The 18,125-nt window shown below is 31.5% G+C and overlaps 2 protein-coding genes across 4 annotated transcripts; one reads left to right on the top strand and one right to left on the bottom strand.

Annotated features, from left to right (window-relative positions):
* Window positions 1-8,116: 8,116 nt before the first annotated feature.
* Window positions 8,117-10,503, top strand: LOC107838848 (probable glutathione S-transferase). The gene is made up of 2 exons (XM_016682087.2): window positions 8,117-8,495; window positions 9,901-10,503. Exons 1-2 carry the CDS (start codon window positions 8,184-8,186, stop codon window positions 10,252-10,254), a joined length of 666 nt encoding a protein of 221 aa, XP_016537573.1. The 5' UTR covers window positions 8,117-8,183; the 3' UTR covers window positions 10,255-10,503.
* Window positions 10,504-10,626: 123 nt separating this feature from the next.
* On the bottom strand, window positions 10,627-17,860 carry LOC107838842 (sister chromatid cohesion 1 protein 3). 3 transcript variants are annotated; one of them, XM_047397176.1, is made up of 14 exons: window positions 17,398-17,859; window positions 14,424-14,685; window positions 14,304-14,350; window positions 14,156-14,205; window positions 14,004-14,071; window positions 13,550-13,920; window positions 13,345-13,456; window positions 13,124-13,260; window positions 12,579-13,048; window positions 12,252-12,291; window positions 12,019-12,091; window positions 11,812-11,944; window positions 11,377-11,505; window positions 10,627-11,278 (listed from the first exon to the last, which is right to left on the bottom strand). In XM_047397176.1, the coding sequence occupies exons 1-13, from the start codon at window positions 17,519-17,521 to the stop codon at window positions 11,404-11,406; spliced, it is 1,989 nt and encodes a 662-aa protein (XP_047253132.1). In that variant the 5' UTR covers window positions 17,522-17,859; the 3' UTR covers window positions 10,627-11,278; window positions 11,377-11,403. The 3 variants fall into 3 exon arrangements, with proteins under 3 accessions (XP_047253132.1, XP_016537562.1, XP_047253133.1); XM_016682076.2 differs by having other exon boundaries at window positions 10,627-11,021; window positions 17,398-17,857; XM_047397177.1 differs by lacking the exons at window positions 10,627-11,278; window positions 11,377-11,505; window positions 11,812-11,944 and having other exon boundaries at window positions 12,032-12,160; window positions 17,398-17,860.
* Window positions 17,861-18,125: the final 265 nt, after the last annotated feature.

Consider the following 18,125-nt stretch of genomic DNA (forward strand, 5'->3'; position numbering starts at 1 on the left):
ATTGTAATATTTTAGTATTCGATATTATAATATTATTTGCTATGCTTTTTACAAATTGTTGAGTTGCTAGAGACACTGATATACTAGTTAACAGTTAGTAGTATTTTCTAAAAAATATTTTTTCACTCACTAATCAAACACTAAAAAATATTTTCTACTCACCAACCTAACACCATAAAATATTTTCCACTCACCAACCAAATATGAGATAAAAGTAAAAAACCAACTAAAACATTTTCCATGATACCAAACACAACCTCTATGTAGAAATGCAATTCATCAAAACCTCAACTAATTCCAACTCTACTTCCGATGAAATTCAATATACTAATATTCCAATAACTTGGATCTCCATATATTCTATGTGAAACAGAACTTGTTAAATATTATTTGAATGACCTGATAACGTAATAAAATTTGAAATTCTATTATTAATACTACAAGCGTGAAAGCTGGGAGTTGACAGGAAAATAAGAAACAATAATTGGAGAACTTGATGATTTCTTTTTGGTCTTTGCAGATATTTTCTCTGATGATTTTAACTCCTTACAAGCAGCATCACAAACTCTTGAAGGAAGAGCACTAGTGCTAGTGAAACAGCTCAACAACCATGAAAACAAAGCCATAATATTATAATGATAAAATGTTTTTGTTAAGTTATGAGAGCTGCTATTAACCAAACATGATGTGTGTGTATATAGGGAAAGTTTAATATGTAAAGGTGGCTTAGCTTGTTTGGTAAGCTTGGTGATCAAGTAAATTACAAAGAATAATTTTGAATTTTGAATTTTGATTTGTCTCTCTCATGAATGTTCTATTCTACCAACTTAATTAACTTGGAAAACGTCCTGGAAATTTCTCACTCTAATTCTAATACTAGTACTATATTCTTATTAGTAGTATTGATTTCACACACTATTTTAATAAGTAATTCCTCCGTTTCGAGATAAGTTAATTATTGAGATATTTATTGGTGCATTGAATTTTTTTCCAAATTTACCTTTATGATTTGACAATCAATTAACTTTTGAAAAGGTATTATAAGGTCAGTTTTTTCTTTTTTAGGGGTAAAAATAAAAAGTTGTATTAAATTTATGTCTTTAATGCTTTTTTCTTAATCTGTGTGCCAAAATTCAACAATTCATTTAGCACCTAAAATTAAAATAATATCATAAAAATAGCACGCACAATTAAATACTCATAAAATAGCCATTAGCCGTGTATCATTTTCATTTTTGAATCTCAAAAGTTCGGTGGAATACCACCATCAAACACGTATACAAATTTTTACACCCTTACAAATTTTCCCTTATTTTTTTCAACAACATTAACACACTTTATGTGTTCATCAACTTTCATTTCAAAGCTAATTTACCTCCCATCGAACCACCTTTTCCTGTACGCGATTTGAGCAATTTCTTCTTCAAATTAGATTCAGTATCCTTACCTTTCACACCTGTTTTACTCTGCGATCAAGTGTTTCTTCTAGTAGAGATTTGGCCAATGGATTTAGAGTTTGATTGCAACTTGAAATCAGGAACAATTTGTACAACTACTCTCTTTAATGATAAATGATTCTCAGTAAATTCATAAACAGATAAAGGATTCTCTTTCACCACTTTCTTGGTTGCTTTTCCATTCGATGGATTCGATTTTTCCATCATTTTCAACAAAAACCTCAAAATCAAACAGAGGATTTTGAAGCAGAGTAAGAATTTTTAGGTAGATTATACGGTAAAAAAGTGTAACAAAAGAAGATTTATTGATATCAAATTATAGAGTAAAAATATACTTTTCGTTTCTATTTTTAAAAAAATTGTTATTTGTCTTAGCTGGGCGGTTAATAAAAAATAGCTATTGTATATGCTTGCAAAGATTGTATGAATGTATGAACACTGTATATGCATGCATAAATTCCCCTTCTATCTTGTTATAAAGTGTATCAATGTGGTATAAAAGAGTATCTATTGAGTATATGATTCTCTCTTTCTTTTTTAAAAAGTGTATCAATGTAAGATAAAAGTGTATCAATGTGGTATAAAGTGTATCTATCTAGTATAAAAGAGTATCAATTGGATATATGGATACTGCATATGCATAAATTCCCTTCTACCTTGTTATAAAAGTGTATCAATATGGTATAAAAGAGTATCAATTGAGTATATGATCCCCTCTTTCTTTTTTAAAAAGTGTATTAATATAGTATAAAAATGTATCAATATGATATAAAAGTATATCAACTGAGAATAGAAACTGCATATGATCAACTAGGCAAATGGCTAAAATAGGTGTCCACCTTTTCAAATTGTGATTATTATTTTTTTAAAATTGTCAACCCATGTCCCTTTCCCATAAATTTACTGCTTTTAAAGGTACATTAACAAATGCCTATAGTTAATAATAATGATTAATTAGAAACTACTCTCTCCATTTCATTTCATTTGGCTTCCGCCTAGTCATAGGGTTTTAATTTACTTATCTATTTTTCTCAAATTAAAAAAGTTCCAATTATTCTTCCTCATACTAATAATTAATAATAGTAGTCAAATTTAGAGTTTCAAAACATCATTAATAAGATTATTTAATAAAATATATTTCTAATTAAAATTTTCTTAAACATGTGCTAACAAGGTCAAGTAAAATAAAACAGTTGAAGTAGGTGATAGATTTTCTCCTGAGATTTTAAATGGGACAACTAAAAATGAATACTTATTTTTAGTATAGTAAACAAAGAGTATACTCCAAGACAGACTTTTATGCTATTTTCTCCGTCTATTCTTATTTGTTCAATTTAAAAAATTAAGAAATAATTTATATTTAGTTTCTAATTTACTCTTGTCATTAACTATAGTTATTTTTAATATATTTTTCTAGATATTATATTTATTATATTCAAAAAGTGATATTATAAAATTATTATTATATTTATTATTTTAGGTGTAGCAAATCAATATGAACAAATAAAAATAAAGGAGAGAGTAAATATTATTTTTTGTTTGTTCGATGCACGATTTTAATGCTCGTTTGCACCTAATCAGTAGTCAATATTTCTCTCTTCTTCCTCATTAATAAGGTTATTTAATAAAATATATTTTAATTAAAATTTTCTTAAAAATGTGCAAACAAGGCCAAGTAAAATAAAATAGATGGAGTAAATGATAGATTATCTCTTGAGCTTTTAAATCGGACAATTAAAAATGAATACTTATTTTTAGTATAGTAGACTGAGAGTATACTCCATGACAGACTTTTATGTTATTTTCTCCGTCTATCTTTATTTGTTCAATTTAAAAAATCAAGAAATAATTTAGCATTTAATTTCTAATTTACTCTTGTCATTAACTACAGTTATTTTTTTAATATATTTTTCTAGATATTATATTTATTATATTCAAAGAGTGATATTATAAAATTATTATTGTATTTATTATTTTAGGTGTATCAAATTAATAATGAACAAATAAAAATAGAGGAGAGTAAAATTTTGAATTAATTCCTCAAAATGTCATTGAACTTGTGTAAACAACCCACTAAAGTAACTTTTGTTTCTTTTAGGACAATATTGTCACTAAACTATGCATTTTTTTCCATTATAAGGTAAAATTAAGAAATTGGTGAGGATATGTTTGGAGGACCACAAGAAAAGTAAAATTAGATGTAATTACATAGTCCAATTCTCAATTAAGAATAAAGAATTAGGTGCAATTACGTGATGTAATTACAAAGTTACATTTTATTTTTTATTTTTAAATAAAATTTAATATATTTTTCTTTTAATTTCTTTTTATTTTTACTTTTTTTTTTCATTTTACATTATTTCTCTTTCATCTCTTTTCTTCTCATTTTTCAACTTTACTTCTTATGGTTCAATATAATTACTCATATTTTTTTGCTTTATTTAGCGCATTATTGAATTTTTATAATTTTTATTCTAGTGTTTGAATTAAAGTAGTATTTTATTATTGAATGAGATTATAGACTTATGTGTTTTTCGTTCTTCTGAATTATATTTACTCGTCAAAATTTTATACAAGAGTATTATGTTTTTCTCTTGAATTTTGAATTTATGTTTCGATTTATTTGTCTTAGTATTATAGACATGCTATTTTATATTGCATGTCACCGCAAATTGTCTAATAACATATGATTTCAATTTTTCTATGGCTTTCCAAATATGTCCTTAACTATTTTTTAGTTTCACCTTATTTTGGAAAGATGTACATAGTTTAATGACAATATTTTCCTAAAAAAAATTAACAAAAGTTACTTTAGTAGAATATTTGCACAAGTTCAATGGCAATTTGAAAAATTAACTCGACAATTTGAAGTGATATGCAATATAAAATAACAAGTCTATAGTACTAAAACAAATAAATTGAAACATAAAACAAAACACAAATTGAAAATTCAAGAAAAAAACACAATACTCTTATATAAAATTTCTACGAGTAAATAATTCAAAAGAAAGGAAATGCTGAAATACTACTTTAATTCAATAATGAAATACTATTTTAATTCAAACACTAGAATAAAAATGCAATAATCGCTAAATGAAGAAAAAATACGAGTAATTATATTGAATCATAAGAAGTAAAGGTTGGAAAATGAGAAGAAAAGAGGTGAAAGATAAATAATGTAAAATGAAAAAAATAGAAATAAAAAAGAAATTAAAATAATAGAAATAAAAAATAAAATTAAAAGAAAGAGAAATTAAAATTAAAAAAAAAATGTAATTTTGTAATTACATCACGTAATTGCACCTAATTCTCTATTCTTAATTGAGAATTGGACTATGTAATTATATCTAATTTCACTTTTCTTGTGGTTCTCCAAACATATCCTTAACAATTTCTTAGTTTTACCTTATAATGGAAAGAAGTGCATAGTTCAGTGACAATATTGTCCTAAAAGAAACAAAAGTTACTTTAGTAGGATGTTTACATAATTTCAATCACATTTTGAGGAATTAACTCTAAAAATTTGTTTTTTGTTTGTTCTATGCACAATTTTAATGCTCGTTTGCACCTAATCAGTAGTCAATATTTCTCTCTTCTTCCTCTTAATATAAAATTGTCTCATGACATAGGTTTTGTGTTGTTTATTCATCATATCATATCTGCTCAGTGATCACACTTTCTTGTTTATCAATTTTATTAAGGTATTATATTGTTGACTAAAACTGAAAAAGACCTCTTACTTATAATTAAATACTCTAGTACCCGACCTAAACATACCTTCCCAATTATCCTCTCCTTTCAATTACAATTAATTCAGGAGTGTTTGGTCACGGTCAATCAATGTAAACTGGTTTTTTCGTCTTAAATTATCTGTTGTTTTTTCTAAATACCTCATACTGATATTTTGAGAAAATATTAGTGTTAATTAATAGGAATATTTGACAATTTACGATAATTTATTTTTTAATTAGAAAAAAGCTAGAGATCGCACCTTGTAGTTGTTCGGAAAAATCATTACACGCTCAAACTAAAGATTAATATACAAGAATATGTGTGTGTGTAAGAAGTTCAAAGTACGAATTTAATTGAATAATTGATCATCGCAGCCTCCAAAACTTGCCTATATATGAAACTCAACGCAACTTGGAAGTTCAATCTGACTCAATCCATCTATGTGCACAATACTAATTAATAGCTATTCATTCAACCAATTAATTACTCGACCCCTAATAATCAATCCTTGGAAATAATATCCTGAAAACAAAGTCTTAGAAGCCTAATTCTAGAGCAACTGATCAAATAATATATAATCAAATCAAAGGTTATTACAACAAAATATATGGAGTATGTAAAAAGTAAAAAAACTCAAATACAATTCATCACAACGTCGACCTCCAAAACAAGCCTATATATACATATAAAATTCAACATGCATCCAGCTTCTTAGTGCAACTTGGGAGTTGAAATTCCCTTATTGAATCAGTTTTCAACTCGTCCATGTCTGATCCGATCCAATTAAAAATTCTTGGAAATATATATATATGCATGTATTACAGGCGCGAAAGCTGTGAGTTGATGGGGAAGTAAGAAACAGGAATTGGAGCACTTGATGACGATGATTTCTTTTTGGTCTTTGCAGCTGATGACTTTGACTTACCATTATTGTGGATCACATCATCACAAACTCTTGAAGATGAAGAAACTCCAACACCACCACTGAAACAGCTCAATAAACCTGGAAAAATTGCCATATATATCTTATGAATGATTTTTTGCTTATAATTAATGAGAGGAGCTAATTAAGCTAATTAATTGTTGTTCCTTTTTTCCTAGTAATGAGAGCTAATGGAACCACCAGAAGAACTATATATGGGGAAATTGAAATATCTGCAGTTTATGTGGCTTTGCTTTTCTTGTTGACCAAGTAAATTGAAAATGATGATCATTCTGGTGCTTCCTACTGCTTTCCCAGATTTCTTTTTTGACTTTAGGCTATACATGTTATGGACTATAATTGACTGGGAATCAGAATTGTATTTCCTGCCTTTCAATTTAATTTATGTCACATCAGTTAACTTGACATAAAATAATATAAAAAAAGGAATATTTTTAAAATATATGATTTAAAACAAATCTTAAATATTTGTCAATTATATGCATCATTTTTTATTAAGGGTAAAAGATGAACTTGAAAAATAATTTGTTTTTATTATTAAAAGTGATATATTCTTTTTTAGATAAAATAAAAGAAAGGTGTATCAGATAAATTGAGGCGGAGGAAGTACCTACTTAACTCTGATTTGAATTTTAGATTATATCTGAAATTGATTCACCTTTTAAAAGTGTTAGCATGAATTAATGTTCATTCATTTATCTTTAATTGGAAAAACATATAATCCTAAAGAATATACAAATTCTAGAAGACGTTTATTTTACTTCAATTTTATTTCGATATAACAAAAGTTTTAACTTAATAATCGTGTGCACGAAACACTCAATTCAAATTTCTAATAAACCAAGTCTACAGAAATTGACTGTTAAAGTATGTGATTCTCAAATTTAAATTTCTAATTTAAAACAGTATACATGGAAAAATAGTATACATCAGAATTCTTACATTATTGGTGAAAGCTCAATTTTTCTGTTTGTTATTACCTCTCCCATTTTCCTTTTCTTTGCTCTAATTTTTTTTCTTTAAGTTGTTAGTTTCACAGTCAAGGGTATGATTGATTAATAAATAATCCAATTAAATAAAGGCACATGAATCATGAAATAAGAAGGAAGCATACGCAACGCAAGTTGCGGGGGCAGGTCCATTTTCTTGCTTGGCAAGAGAATATACTATCACTATTCACTGCCTTTGGTCCTTTTGATTTTTATTAGATATTTATGTTGAATAGGATGTTGTCATGTAATCAGTAGGTTACGCATTTAATCTTTGAATATATTCGGTCAGAAATGTAAGATAAAAATGTGTACAATATATCCTTATGGTGAGGTCCTTTCCCGAAATACATCCTTGTGGTGGAATTCTTTCACGAATCCTGCGTATCGCGGACACTTTAATTTATCTGATTGCCCTTTTGTTGAATATTTATGCGCCATCTTTGACCTACTATTGCATTTCGTGCTCTCTAAGGTTGAAATTAACTATTTGGCTGCTTTTTTTATCTCCTCAGAATAACATATCTAAACATAGATTATAGGTAAGACTGCAAGAAAAATCAATTCAGCTTTTTCTTTGTAGTATTTTAATTAGTCCAATCAACTTCCTTATCACTAAGCTTTTTTTTTCCTGGACGTAACGAATACATCAAAATACTTTTGTAGCAGTCATGTTACTAGAATAACCTCACCTCGCAAAATTCATATGGACTTCTCAAACGCCTTTAATTTGTCTCCATCCAAAATAAGTTGAGATCGGATACATAAATCTACAGTTATTAAAGCTTAGCTCATATCATACATGAACCCGCTTTCGAAGATGTATTAAAAATTAAGTTCAAAATTAATTCACCTTTTTAAACACTTAACTGAATTAATTAGTGGACATGACATGAGCCATGAGGTAAGTAGTTAAGCCATCCTAAAAGAAAAGTCCATAATTTTGAAGTCATAATATTCCAACCTTAAATAATTGAACAATGAAATTATTGCCTCCTTTATGTATAAAGTATTCTTTCCCCAGAATTTATCCAACTAAAAGAAAACGCTTTATAAACAACTATGGCAGAGGTGAAAGTTCATGGTATTTTTGCAGGGCCATTTAATAAAAGAGTAGAATTAGCCTTGAAACTGAAGGGGGTTGAATATGAATATATTGAAGAAGATAGGTCGAATAAGAGTGCTGAACTTGTAAAGTATAATCCTATATATAAACAAGTTCCAGTGCTTGTGCATAATGGAAAGCCAATATGTGAGTCACTCATAATTCTTGAATATATTGATGAGACTTGGGAAAGTGCTGCTCCTCTCTTGCCTAATGATCCATATCAGAGATCCATCGCTCGTTTCTGTGCTAACTTAATTGATGATAAGGTATATATATATATATATATATATGTCCCATGCACTATGATATTACTCGCAATTAGTTCTTTGTGTTTTAGCTTAGCTACCTAATCTGAATTCGCACAGAGCAGGTTCAGTAACACAGTGGCAGCGCCACATTGAATTCAGGGGTTGATCCGAATATCCTCCATTGAAAAGTTATACTATTTTTATATGGTCAAAAATATTTTTATGCATGTATAGTAGATGTTCAATTAATCCGTATATTTACTTTTGAACCCCCTTAATGAAAATTCTGGCTTCGACACTGCAGTAGGAAGAGGTAAATAATTAGTTTTAGAAGATGTTTGATAAATTTTCTCATGTTTGACTAGTCAATAAAATGAGTTTAGTGAAACTAGCAAAAACAAAGTGATTAACCAAACTCGTTGTCTCAGCAGTATTACCTTCACTCCTCATCCCACTTATTACAAAGTATTTATCTAGATTACATAAAAATATTATTTTGTTTAAGTAATAAGAATATTATCACTACTTGAGACTTCACTTGTCAGATTTCACGGTGGAAGACATAAATTTTTATTTGAAGAATTTGTCATTATATACTCAGTCCAGTTTCTTCAATTTGAATTATCCAAAAAAGGCAATGTTTATCAAACTTATTTCTCAACTTATTTTTGAAGAAACATTTTCTAGAAAAAAATTTCCATCACAAAAAATTCCTTCATTACCAAAAACCCTTAATCTGACGAACTATTACAATTGTTTGAACTTAGAAGCGTTTTGTTTTTAATTTAAAAAGAGTACAAGTGCTTTATAGGCAAAATGAGTTGAAAAGAACCTCTAAGTCTTTAATTAAAAAAGGAGACAAGTGGATCCCATAATATTATTAAGTTAAAAAATAAAGTCGCTTAAATAATTGGGATAATTGTTCGACAACTGCATTAGTTGTCTCAACAACTATCAAAGTTGTCGAACAACTGTGCAAAGTTGTTGGAGCGAAAATGTTTAAAAAAAAAAAACTGAAATTTTTTTTGTTCCTTTTATCTAATTTTTAAAACTTCACTTAATTGAGAAACTTGTTTGTCCTTTTTTAATTCAAGGTCCCTGCCTTATATTTAATTTAGAGATAAGGCAAGTACCCCTCAAACTATAACCTGGATCCTATTAACCCTAATTCATTTTCTGTATTTTAATGCTCGACATGGCTGCCAAATAGCAGAATATTTGTTTGCTCCTTCTGTGCTGACATGGTGTCAGCAATCATGTCCACACATAAGGAGCATAAAAATAGAGAAAAATTAGTCTAGGAGGATAATAAGACTCCCGTTAAGTTTAGGTGTGGCATAACAACTTCGAGTATAATTTAGACATATTCGTATCTTACCTCATTTAATTTATTTTACTGTCTACTAACAAAATGTGTGATCAGTTAATGGGCGCAATGTACAAAGTTTGTTATGGCAAAGGAGAAGAAAAGGAGAAAGGCCTTGATGAAGTTTCTGAGGTCCTAAAATATCTTGACAATGAACTTCAAGACAAGAAATTCTTTGGAGGAGACAACATTGGATTTCTCGACATCGTTGCCAGTTACATAGCTCTCTGGTTTGGAGCAATTCAAGAAGCAATAGGGATGGAACTATTGACCAAACAAAAGTTTACCAAGTTGAGCAAATGGATTGATGAGTTCTTGTGCTGTGGAATAGTCATGGAACATCTCCCTACTAGAGAATCATTAGTGCCTCTATACATAGCTCAATTTGAAGCAGCAAAAGCATCCAGCTGAAAGAAAGGTGTGATATATAAGGAGTTCAAGAAATACTCATGCTATATTTTCCATTTTTAATACTAGTGAGTATTATATTCCTTGTAATTTGTCATCAACATTTTGCCATTCCCGTATCTCCATTATTGCCGGGGGTCCTATCGGAAACAGTCTCTCTACTTCTTCGGAGATAGTGGTATGAACTGCGTACATCTTACCCTCCTCAAACCTCACTTTGTGAGAATATACTAGGTCAGTTGTTGCTGTACACATGCAGAGAGCACTCGCATTACATCCTTTTCTAGAATGTTGTCTTTGAGCCTAGGGTCTATTAGAAACAGCTACCTCTCTCACCCAAGGTAAAGATAATGTTTGCATACATGTTGCCGGGTATATTGTTGTATCAGACTACTGGGTATATCCTTGTATAGAAATCGGAAGAGCTAAAATGCACAAAGATTAGGACCATTTTTGTACAATGATACAAAATTCAACTACTAAAACAAAAAAGTCACACCAAATGTTATCATTTATAAAGGATACCCTCTATGATTGAGGGAGCATATAACTTTTAAACATAAGTAAAAAAATTTAAAAAGGAACTACACCTAAAGGCTAGGGAAAACAACTTAAAATCAGCAGGCAAAGACTTCCAAAGAGGAGCAGCAAAATGCCAGTTGCCTTGTAAAGCAACTGCTGATACATAATAGTTTAGACAAAATGGCTGCCAAGGTTGTACATCGTCATATAGTAATTACTGAGTGCTGCATCTATGTACAGTGATTTATCTGCATTTCAAAACAAAAGATCACATTCAGATTTGTTAGAAAAAGGATTAAAAATTACAAGGAATATAATAGTCACTAGTATAATATTGATGGAAATAGATAAAAAGTGTGATTGAACAATTTCCTACAATTCTCCCAGTAAGGAATGTGTAAAGAATCAAGTTACAAGTCTCGATCTATACACATACTAGTTTTTTTCCCTTTCACTGATAAAATACCACCTGAAGCTTTGCGATAAATCTACCTCTTATACTTTTCTGCATTGACAGATCAAAGACTAAGCTAATAAGAAGACCACACCTTTAATTTGTTTAAACAATAAAAAGGGTGCAGTCAAAACTAGGACAAACTATACCTTTATATGTAGATCTGCACAATGGCCTCAGCTTGAAAATTTCTCCTTCAGTTTGGAAGTCACTTTTAGAGTTATATCACCATAAGGCTCATTTTGATTCGCACGTACAAGTCCACAATTCTCCAACACCTGTAATCAATTTCCAGAAGGAAAGCAGTAAGGATCTTATGAAATAGCTCCTAAAATGATACACACTATACCAAATAAGATTAAGCAATAAAGCATAACATATACAACTAAACAGGGAAACTTATATATACAATTTTGTGTGACACAGTTCAAACACCCACAAAGAGTTCAAAATGAATAAATGATATTCGAACTACAAGCTATACAGATATTAGAAGACCTCTAGGTACCCAATATTTGAAAACTGGCTTGCATGCATACCCCAAGTAAGAGGAATTAATCATGGAAATACTGTAGAGGACTTACCAGAGTCTCATAAAACATTCGAGCACATATTCTTCTCTTTTTGCCTTCTAAAATGGCATTTAAACTGATATCTCCAGTCTCTTCTGATATAGGGGTTACTGGTGACTGCCCTTTCAGATATTGAGCCACGGCTCTGCAATAATAGCATTAAAATAATATCTTGCAAAGTAAATCTATATTATGACAAGAATTCTCATGAAGTGCTACCTTGTTCTAGCAGATAATGTGTCAAAATCCGGCGTTCCGCGTTGCTTACTTGATGAGGGAGTTCCTCGAAGTCCTGCTTTAGCATGCGAATATATAAGCTCCAGGCATATGTCACGTCATTAAAAAATCCAGAAATACGATGCTGCGGATAGTAGCACATAAAATTGACCAACTTTATCTGAATTAATGCAAAACCTTAAATCTAAAAAGGAAAAAAAAGGTTCATAACTCACCAATAGGAGTGTCGTCATCTTGTTCTAGAAAACTTAGATCCTGCATTGGCATTTAGCGATTTATCAGATGCAAAACAAGGCAGAACTAAGTTGAATAATCTATGGGGTAACAATTTGACCACAGCAATGCACTAGGTAATGATGCCTTGAATAAGAATGACCACAAGAACATTCACGTATAAGCCCTTTACAAATCCCAGTCTAAACATTAAAGATGTGTTAAGGGATTAACGAGGCTGATGACACAAATCTGCTAAAAATGTTATCCAGATAATTATCAGAGTAGATTCATTATTTAATATGGAAGTGAGCACTGATCGGACATACCCCAACAGAATTATCAAACTCAGGAATATCAGATAGAACAGTATCTTCCACATCTGGTCCCCCTCCAAACCATGTTGAAGGGGTCTCCATATCAGAACCGATATGCCCAGTAGATGCTGCTGGGTCGGGTGTGGGCCGCACCCCACTATCCATGGTTCTTCCTATCGGACCTGACTCTGTCCCAAAAGTTGCAGTAGCAGGACTGAAGTCATCTCTTCTGCTTGAGGAAGGCATGGACGTCTGTGGAGAGGAAACAAACTCCTTTGGTGAAGGCAAAATTTCAGACAGCAAACTGGTGGATGCAATGTCTTGGCTATCACGTAGTCTTTCAATTTCCATTGGAAGATCATTCACAGGTGGAGGGGATTGGTAATTGCTGGGTCCTGCATGATCCTCCTGTGAGGAAGCCATCTTGACTTTTGCTGAAATGAAGTCTTTCTTGTAGATATTGCAGAGATCATCACATAATCCTACAAATTAACAGAAGCTGAAATTTTAGATGAAGAACATTCAGACTCATAAGATAATAACAGTGAGACTCCCACCAGTTATTAACGACTCAAAGAAAATTCCATCTTTTCTTTGTCTCTTGTTTTGCTTCCAGATGTCCAAAGAAGAACAAGGAAGCTTCTTCTTTTCGCGTAATTTTTTACCGAACCCTTGTAGTCTCCTTTTCATCTCACTGTAAAGTTGAACATGATAATTGTCAAAAAGACTAATGGTTGAATAGAAATATATAATTAATGATGACAAAACATTAACATACCGATTTGACAATACTATGTCCTCATCATAGATGAGTTGTTTTCGTTTTCTTCTATTTTTTGGCTCCTCGGGAGGAGGTGTTGAAAGAAGTGCTAAGTCAAGTGACTGCTGCCCTGAATATCCATGAAAGCAAGGAATTCAATGTTAGAATATATATACATGATCTCTATCCAACTTCAGTTTAAGAATAAGAACCCTGCACCCACCAAATGACATCTGTGGATCAGCAATTTCATGAGCCTCCACTGAAGTAGTCGGGGGTGGTTCTTCTCGCTGTTGAGATGGTATAGAATGTCCTCCAGGGGCCAACATCTCCTCCACAACTGGGCTTGCAGTTTCCTTGTCTCTCATCATCTGTTCCTCCAGAATTTTATCTGGTTCCATGACATCATTCCCTCGGTCTGACCACAAGTCAACATTCTCGAAGCTATCATGGACAGCATCTCGCATGATTTCAACTTCTGGAATATCTTGAGGAATGTCATCATGAGCAGTTCCTTCGCTTCGTCCTGCATGATTCTCAGGGGAAGAATGTTGGGATTGAGCAGCAGTTCTATCTAGATTTGAAGGACCAGAACTGCATCATCGAAAAAACATCTATTACCAAACATGTCAATAAACAGAAGCAAAATCAACATCTATAGACAATAAGATCCATACTCTGTCTCCACAGGCGTGGCACCTAATCCAGAAACTTCACCTGATTTTGACAAACTCTTCACTATATCCTGTAAAATGAAAAAAACCGAGTTGCAGCTTAAAGAAAATAAATCTAGACTTCCCCTGATAATATGAAGCAAAAGAGAACGCACCTCATCAATGAAAATAGCAACATACTGATCTTCATGCGGTAGAGTTTGATCTGCGCAAAGAGAATTTCAGAACTGAAAGTTCAATTGAAAATTAAACAGAAAATGATACAGAGAAGAATTATAGTAAACAATACAATACAATACATACCTTCCAAAGTTATCTCTTCGTAACTTTTAACATGAGTATCCTTAACCCTGGGATTCAAAATGCATGTGTAACTAACTGCAGACTCTAGATGATAACCAAAAAATAACTATACAAAATTACCTATTCGGGTCAAGATCTTCATCAAAAACTAAGGCATCCAATTCAAACGTTTCTGGCAAAGTGATAGAATGGTATGGTGCATGAGTGGCATCTTCTGGTAGATTGACATTTGTGGACGTAAAGGCCTTTAGAACTCCATGAAGTAATGTTTTGCAGTCCTCGGAGAAGTATTCGACTTGTTTTGAGTATATCCGAACAACTCCAAGTAGAAGGTGGCCAGACGTCCGCAGTGCAATGGGTACTTCAGGAGTCATGATGCGCTCTAGAAATAGATTTCAAAAAATAAGCAATAGTATCATGAAAACAGACTTAAAATATTATATGCATATCAAAGCTGATACAACATATTTGTGTAGTGCAACTTATACATCCTTTCTGGCATTTTATGAAATCATGCTCAAGTCACCTAGCAACATCAGTGGTTGTATAAGATACCAATGAGATAAAGTGATGATAAATTTGAAAAGCATCAACTTTAGCAAGATTATTTGATGAGGATAGTGTTTAGGCCAATTTATATACACCTCAATTGTTCCACCGAGTATATACTACCAAGGGAAAGGTCATAATATATTACAATCAAGCAATTAAGAAAGCTTCAAGGATTAACTAATCAAAACAAAGTACACTTGGCATACAACAACATGCCCAATATTTTCCCACAAAGTGGGGTCTGGAAAGGGTAAAAGTGTACATAGTACGTACCACTGCCTCGAATTGGTATTTGGCATATACCAGAAAAACTGAAGCAGCATTTGGACCATTAAAAGTTTAAGATACATATGGTGCACGATTTATTATGGGACAGCTTTGCCATCCATTTGAATTTGGCACAAAATACACATATAATCAATCAAGTAGCTAACAAATGCACTCATTGTTAGCCAAGTAGCTCAAAAATATCCTCCGACAAACAATTGCTCCATCTTGGATAATGAAGGGCTGATTCTGTCCCTAAACTATTTGAAATGGGAAAATTTTGTTCTTCATTCTCTATAGTTCAACAGATTATCATCCCAAAATATTGTTGTTATGACTTATGATTAGTATTGTTATTTGCATTATGTCCAAATTCTGAGACAACATATAATTCTTTTATTCAACTTGTCCATCTATTTTCAGTTACCCCCTGAAAGTTTGCTGTATATAAATGCCAACTTTTCTTAATTAGTTTTGTCGTTTGTAGTGAAATGGAAAAGGGCCGAGTTTTGAGCTATTTGATTAATTATCAAGGAATTTTGTGCCCAAAACAAAATGAAGAGCACAATTATTACAATTCAAAATAGCTTAGACGTAAAATTGATCCTTTACCCTATTAAAACCATGGGTAGAATCATCTGTAAAATTCAAATCTTTAGTCTCATTCAAGAGAAAGGTCCAGAATTCACATTTACTGAAAAGGATATTCCACTAAACCTTAGTTTATTGGTGTGATGAACACATTTATTCTCTCCTACTAGCTTAAGAATTCAAGAGTTGATGTAGTATCTAAGTTCAAGTTCCAATCTTTTATGCCTAGAGTTCCTCACAAGGTACTCAAGTCTCTCTTAGTATATTTAATTTTTTTCACAGCTAAAATGTCTCCCTTCCCCTTATTCAATCATGGGCATATGTGTGGAGCATACACTTTACTCTTTTAGAATTGTCAAGATCAAAATGAAAATTCTCATATAACCTCCTTAAAATGATCAATGAATAACTAACAAAACACAGTTGCAATGGAATCACTGAATTAGAAATCAATTCATCATGCAGATGACAGAACCTCCATACCAGACCAAATCACAAGAACTGAACAAAAATGGCCAATCTCAAAAAAGCTAAGTTGCTCGGACTCTTCAAAAATGTTGTCGCACCCCGTGTAAGATCCTCCAAAAATGCACTATTTTAAGGATCATACACGCGCTCAATGACATTTTTCAAAAGTCCGAGCAACATAGTAGAAAAGGTCCTAATTGATATGAGCAAAACAAGAATCAAATAATAAACTAGTCGAAGTATAGAAAAGAAACTCATCCCCAGCAACAAAAAAGAAACTAATCAAACCCCAGAAGATAAAGAGACAAATTCTGCAGCTAGGCAAATAAAAAGGGATAAATTCTCAAGCAACAAAAAATAATACTGGATACATAAAATTAGATTCAACCAACAATCTGCAACAACAATTTGAATTATACAATGAAAACACATTATAATCTAAGCTTTCACTTAGCACGACTAGAACAAAGAGAGAACATTGAATTATAATCATTCATCCGTGCAAGTAATAAATCCAAACTGAATCAAAAGATCAAATCTTTATCTCACCCAAACTCCCAAACTGATATCAACAAAACAAGACTCCTGGTTTTTATGTGAAACTAAGGACAAAAGATTCTTTACAAAAAAGGTCAAGAAAAAAAACAAAAGTAAAACAACCCATCAATTCCCATTAAAATAGATTGGAAATCTTGGCAGCTGAGCAAATAAAAAGGGGCAAAACTTCAAGAAAATTAAAGCACGACAGAAAATATAAAGATGTACACTTAAGTGACAAAATCCAAGATGAATTAAAAGATTCAAAAGATCACAGTTGTATCATACAAGAACTCCCAGACTGATATCAGCAAAACAAGACTCCTATTTTAACCATGTGAAATTAGAAAGAAAAAAACACTATTTTTTAAAACAAGTTCAAGAAACATCAATTCCCATACAAACAGAGTTGGGCAAATAAAAAGGGGCAAAATTTCCAAGAAAAAGAAAAGCAGCCCATCAACCCCCATAAAAACAGAGAGAAATGTTGGCAGTTGAGCAAATAACAAGGGGCAAAACTTTCAAGAAGAAAGAAAAGCAACCCATCAATTCTCATTAAAACAAACAGAAATCTTGACAATTGAACAAATAAAAAGGAGCAAATATTCAAGAAAACATAAACAAGCACAACAACAGTAGAGAAATTTATTTATATAGAAAGAAAAAATAGAAAACATACCAACGGTGGCAGCAATATTAGTAGAAGTATAATGAGGTTTCTTCAACTTATGTTGCAAGTGTGCAGCACACCATACTGTCCCTAATGGACCCTTTCTAGCCAAGAACGTATGCGAATAAAACATCCTCCCTCAACCAAGAACGTTCAACGGCGGTGAACGGCGGTGAATGGCGGTGAACGGCGGCGAACCTTTTCAGCTCCGATGACCTAGTACTCTTGGGGCTCTTCAGTTCTCTCTGTAGGAAAAAGGGTTTTTTTTTTTTTTTGGTATAGTTATTAGGAGGGGTTTTATTGTTCGGAATTTTTGAGGTTGTAGGAAAAAAAACGCGGGAGAAAGTGGCGCCAAATATGGGAAAAAATAACTTAGGATTATATGACGCTTTGTATTTCCTTAAAAGGACTCGCTGGTTTTGGTTATTTATGCAAATATTAATGGGTGATTAAAACTCTATTTGAATAGAAGATTATGATCCTGAAAAAAAAAATGTATTATTTTCAAATGTTGTATGTGAAGAACAAAAAAAGAAATAGAAATAGGAAATGTAGAATTAAAAATAAATTGTAAATGATTATAAAAAATTTAACCTCAAAAAAATGTGTAAATTCTATTTTGTAGTGACACATATTATCTATGATTAATGATTATAGCGTCTCGTTAACATTTAAATTAATATCTTTTTTGTTCACTATTTGTAATGAGGTTATAATGCAACTAAAATATTCCCCTC

This window comes from Capsicum annuum, chromosome 1, assembly GCF_002878395.1.
Source record: "Capsicum annuum cultivar UCD-10X-F1 chromosome 1, UCD10Xv1.1, whole genome shotgun sequence".
Classification (NCBI taxonomy): Eukaryota; Viridiplantae; Streptophyta; class Magnoliopsida; order Solanales; family Solanaceae; genus Capsicum; species Capsicum annuum.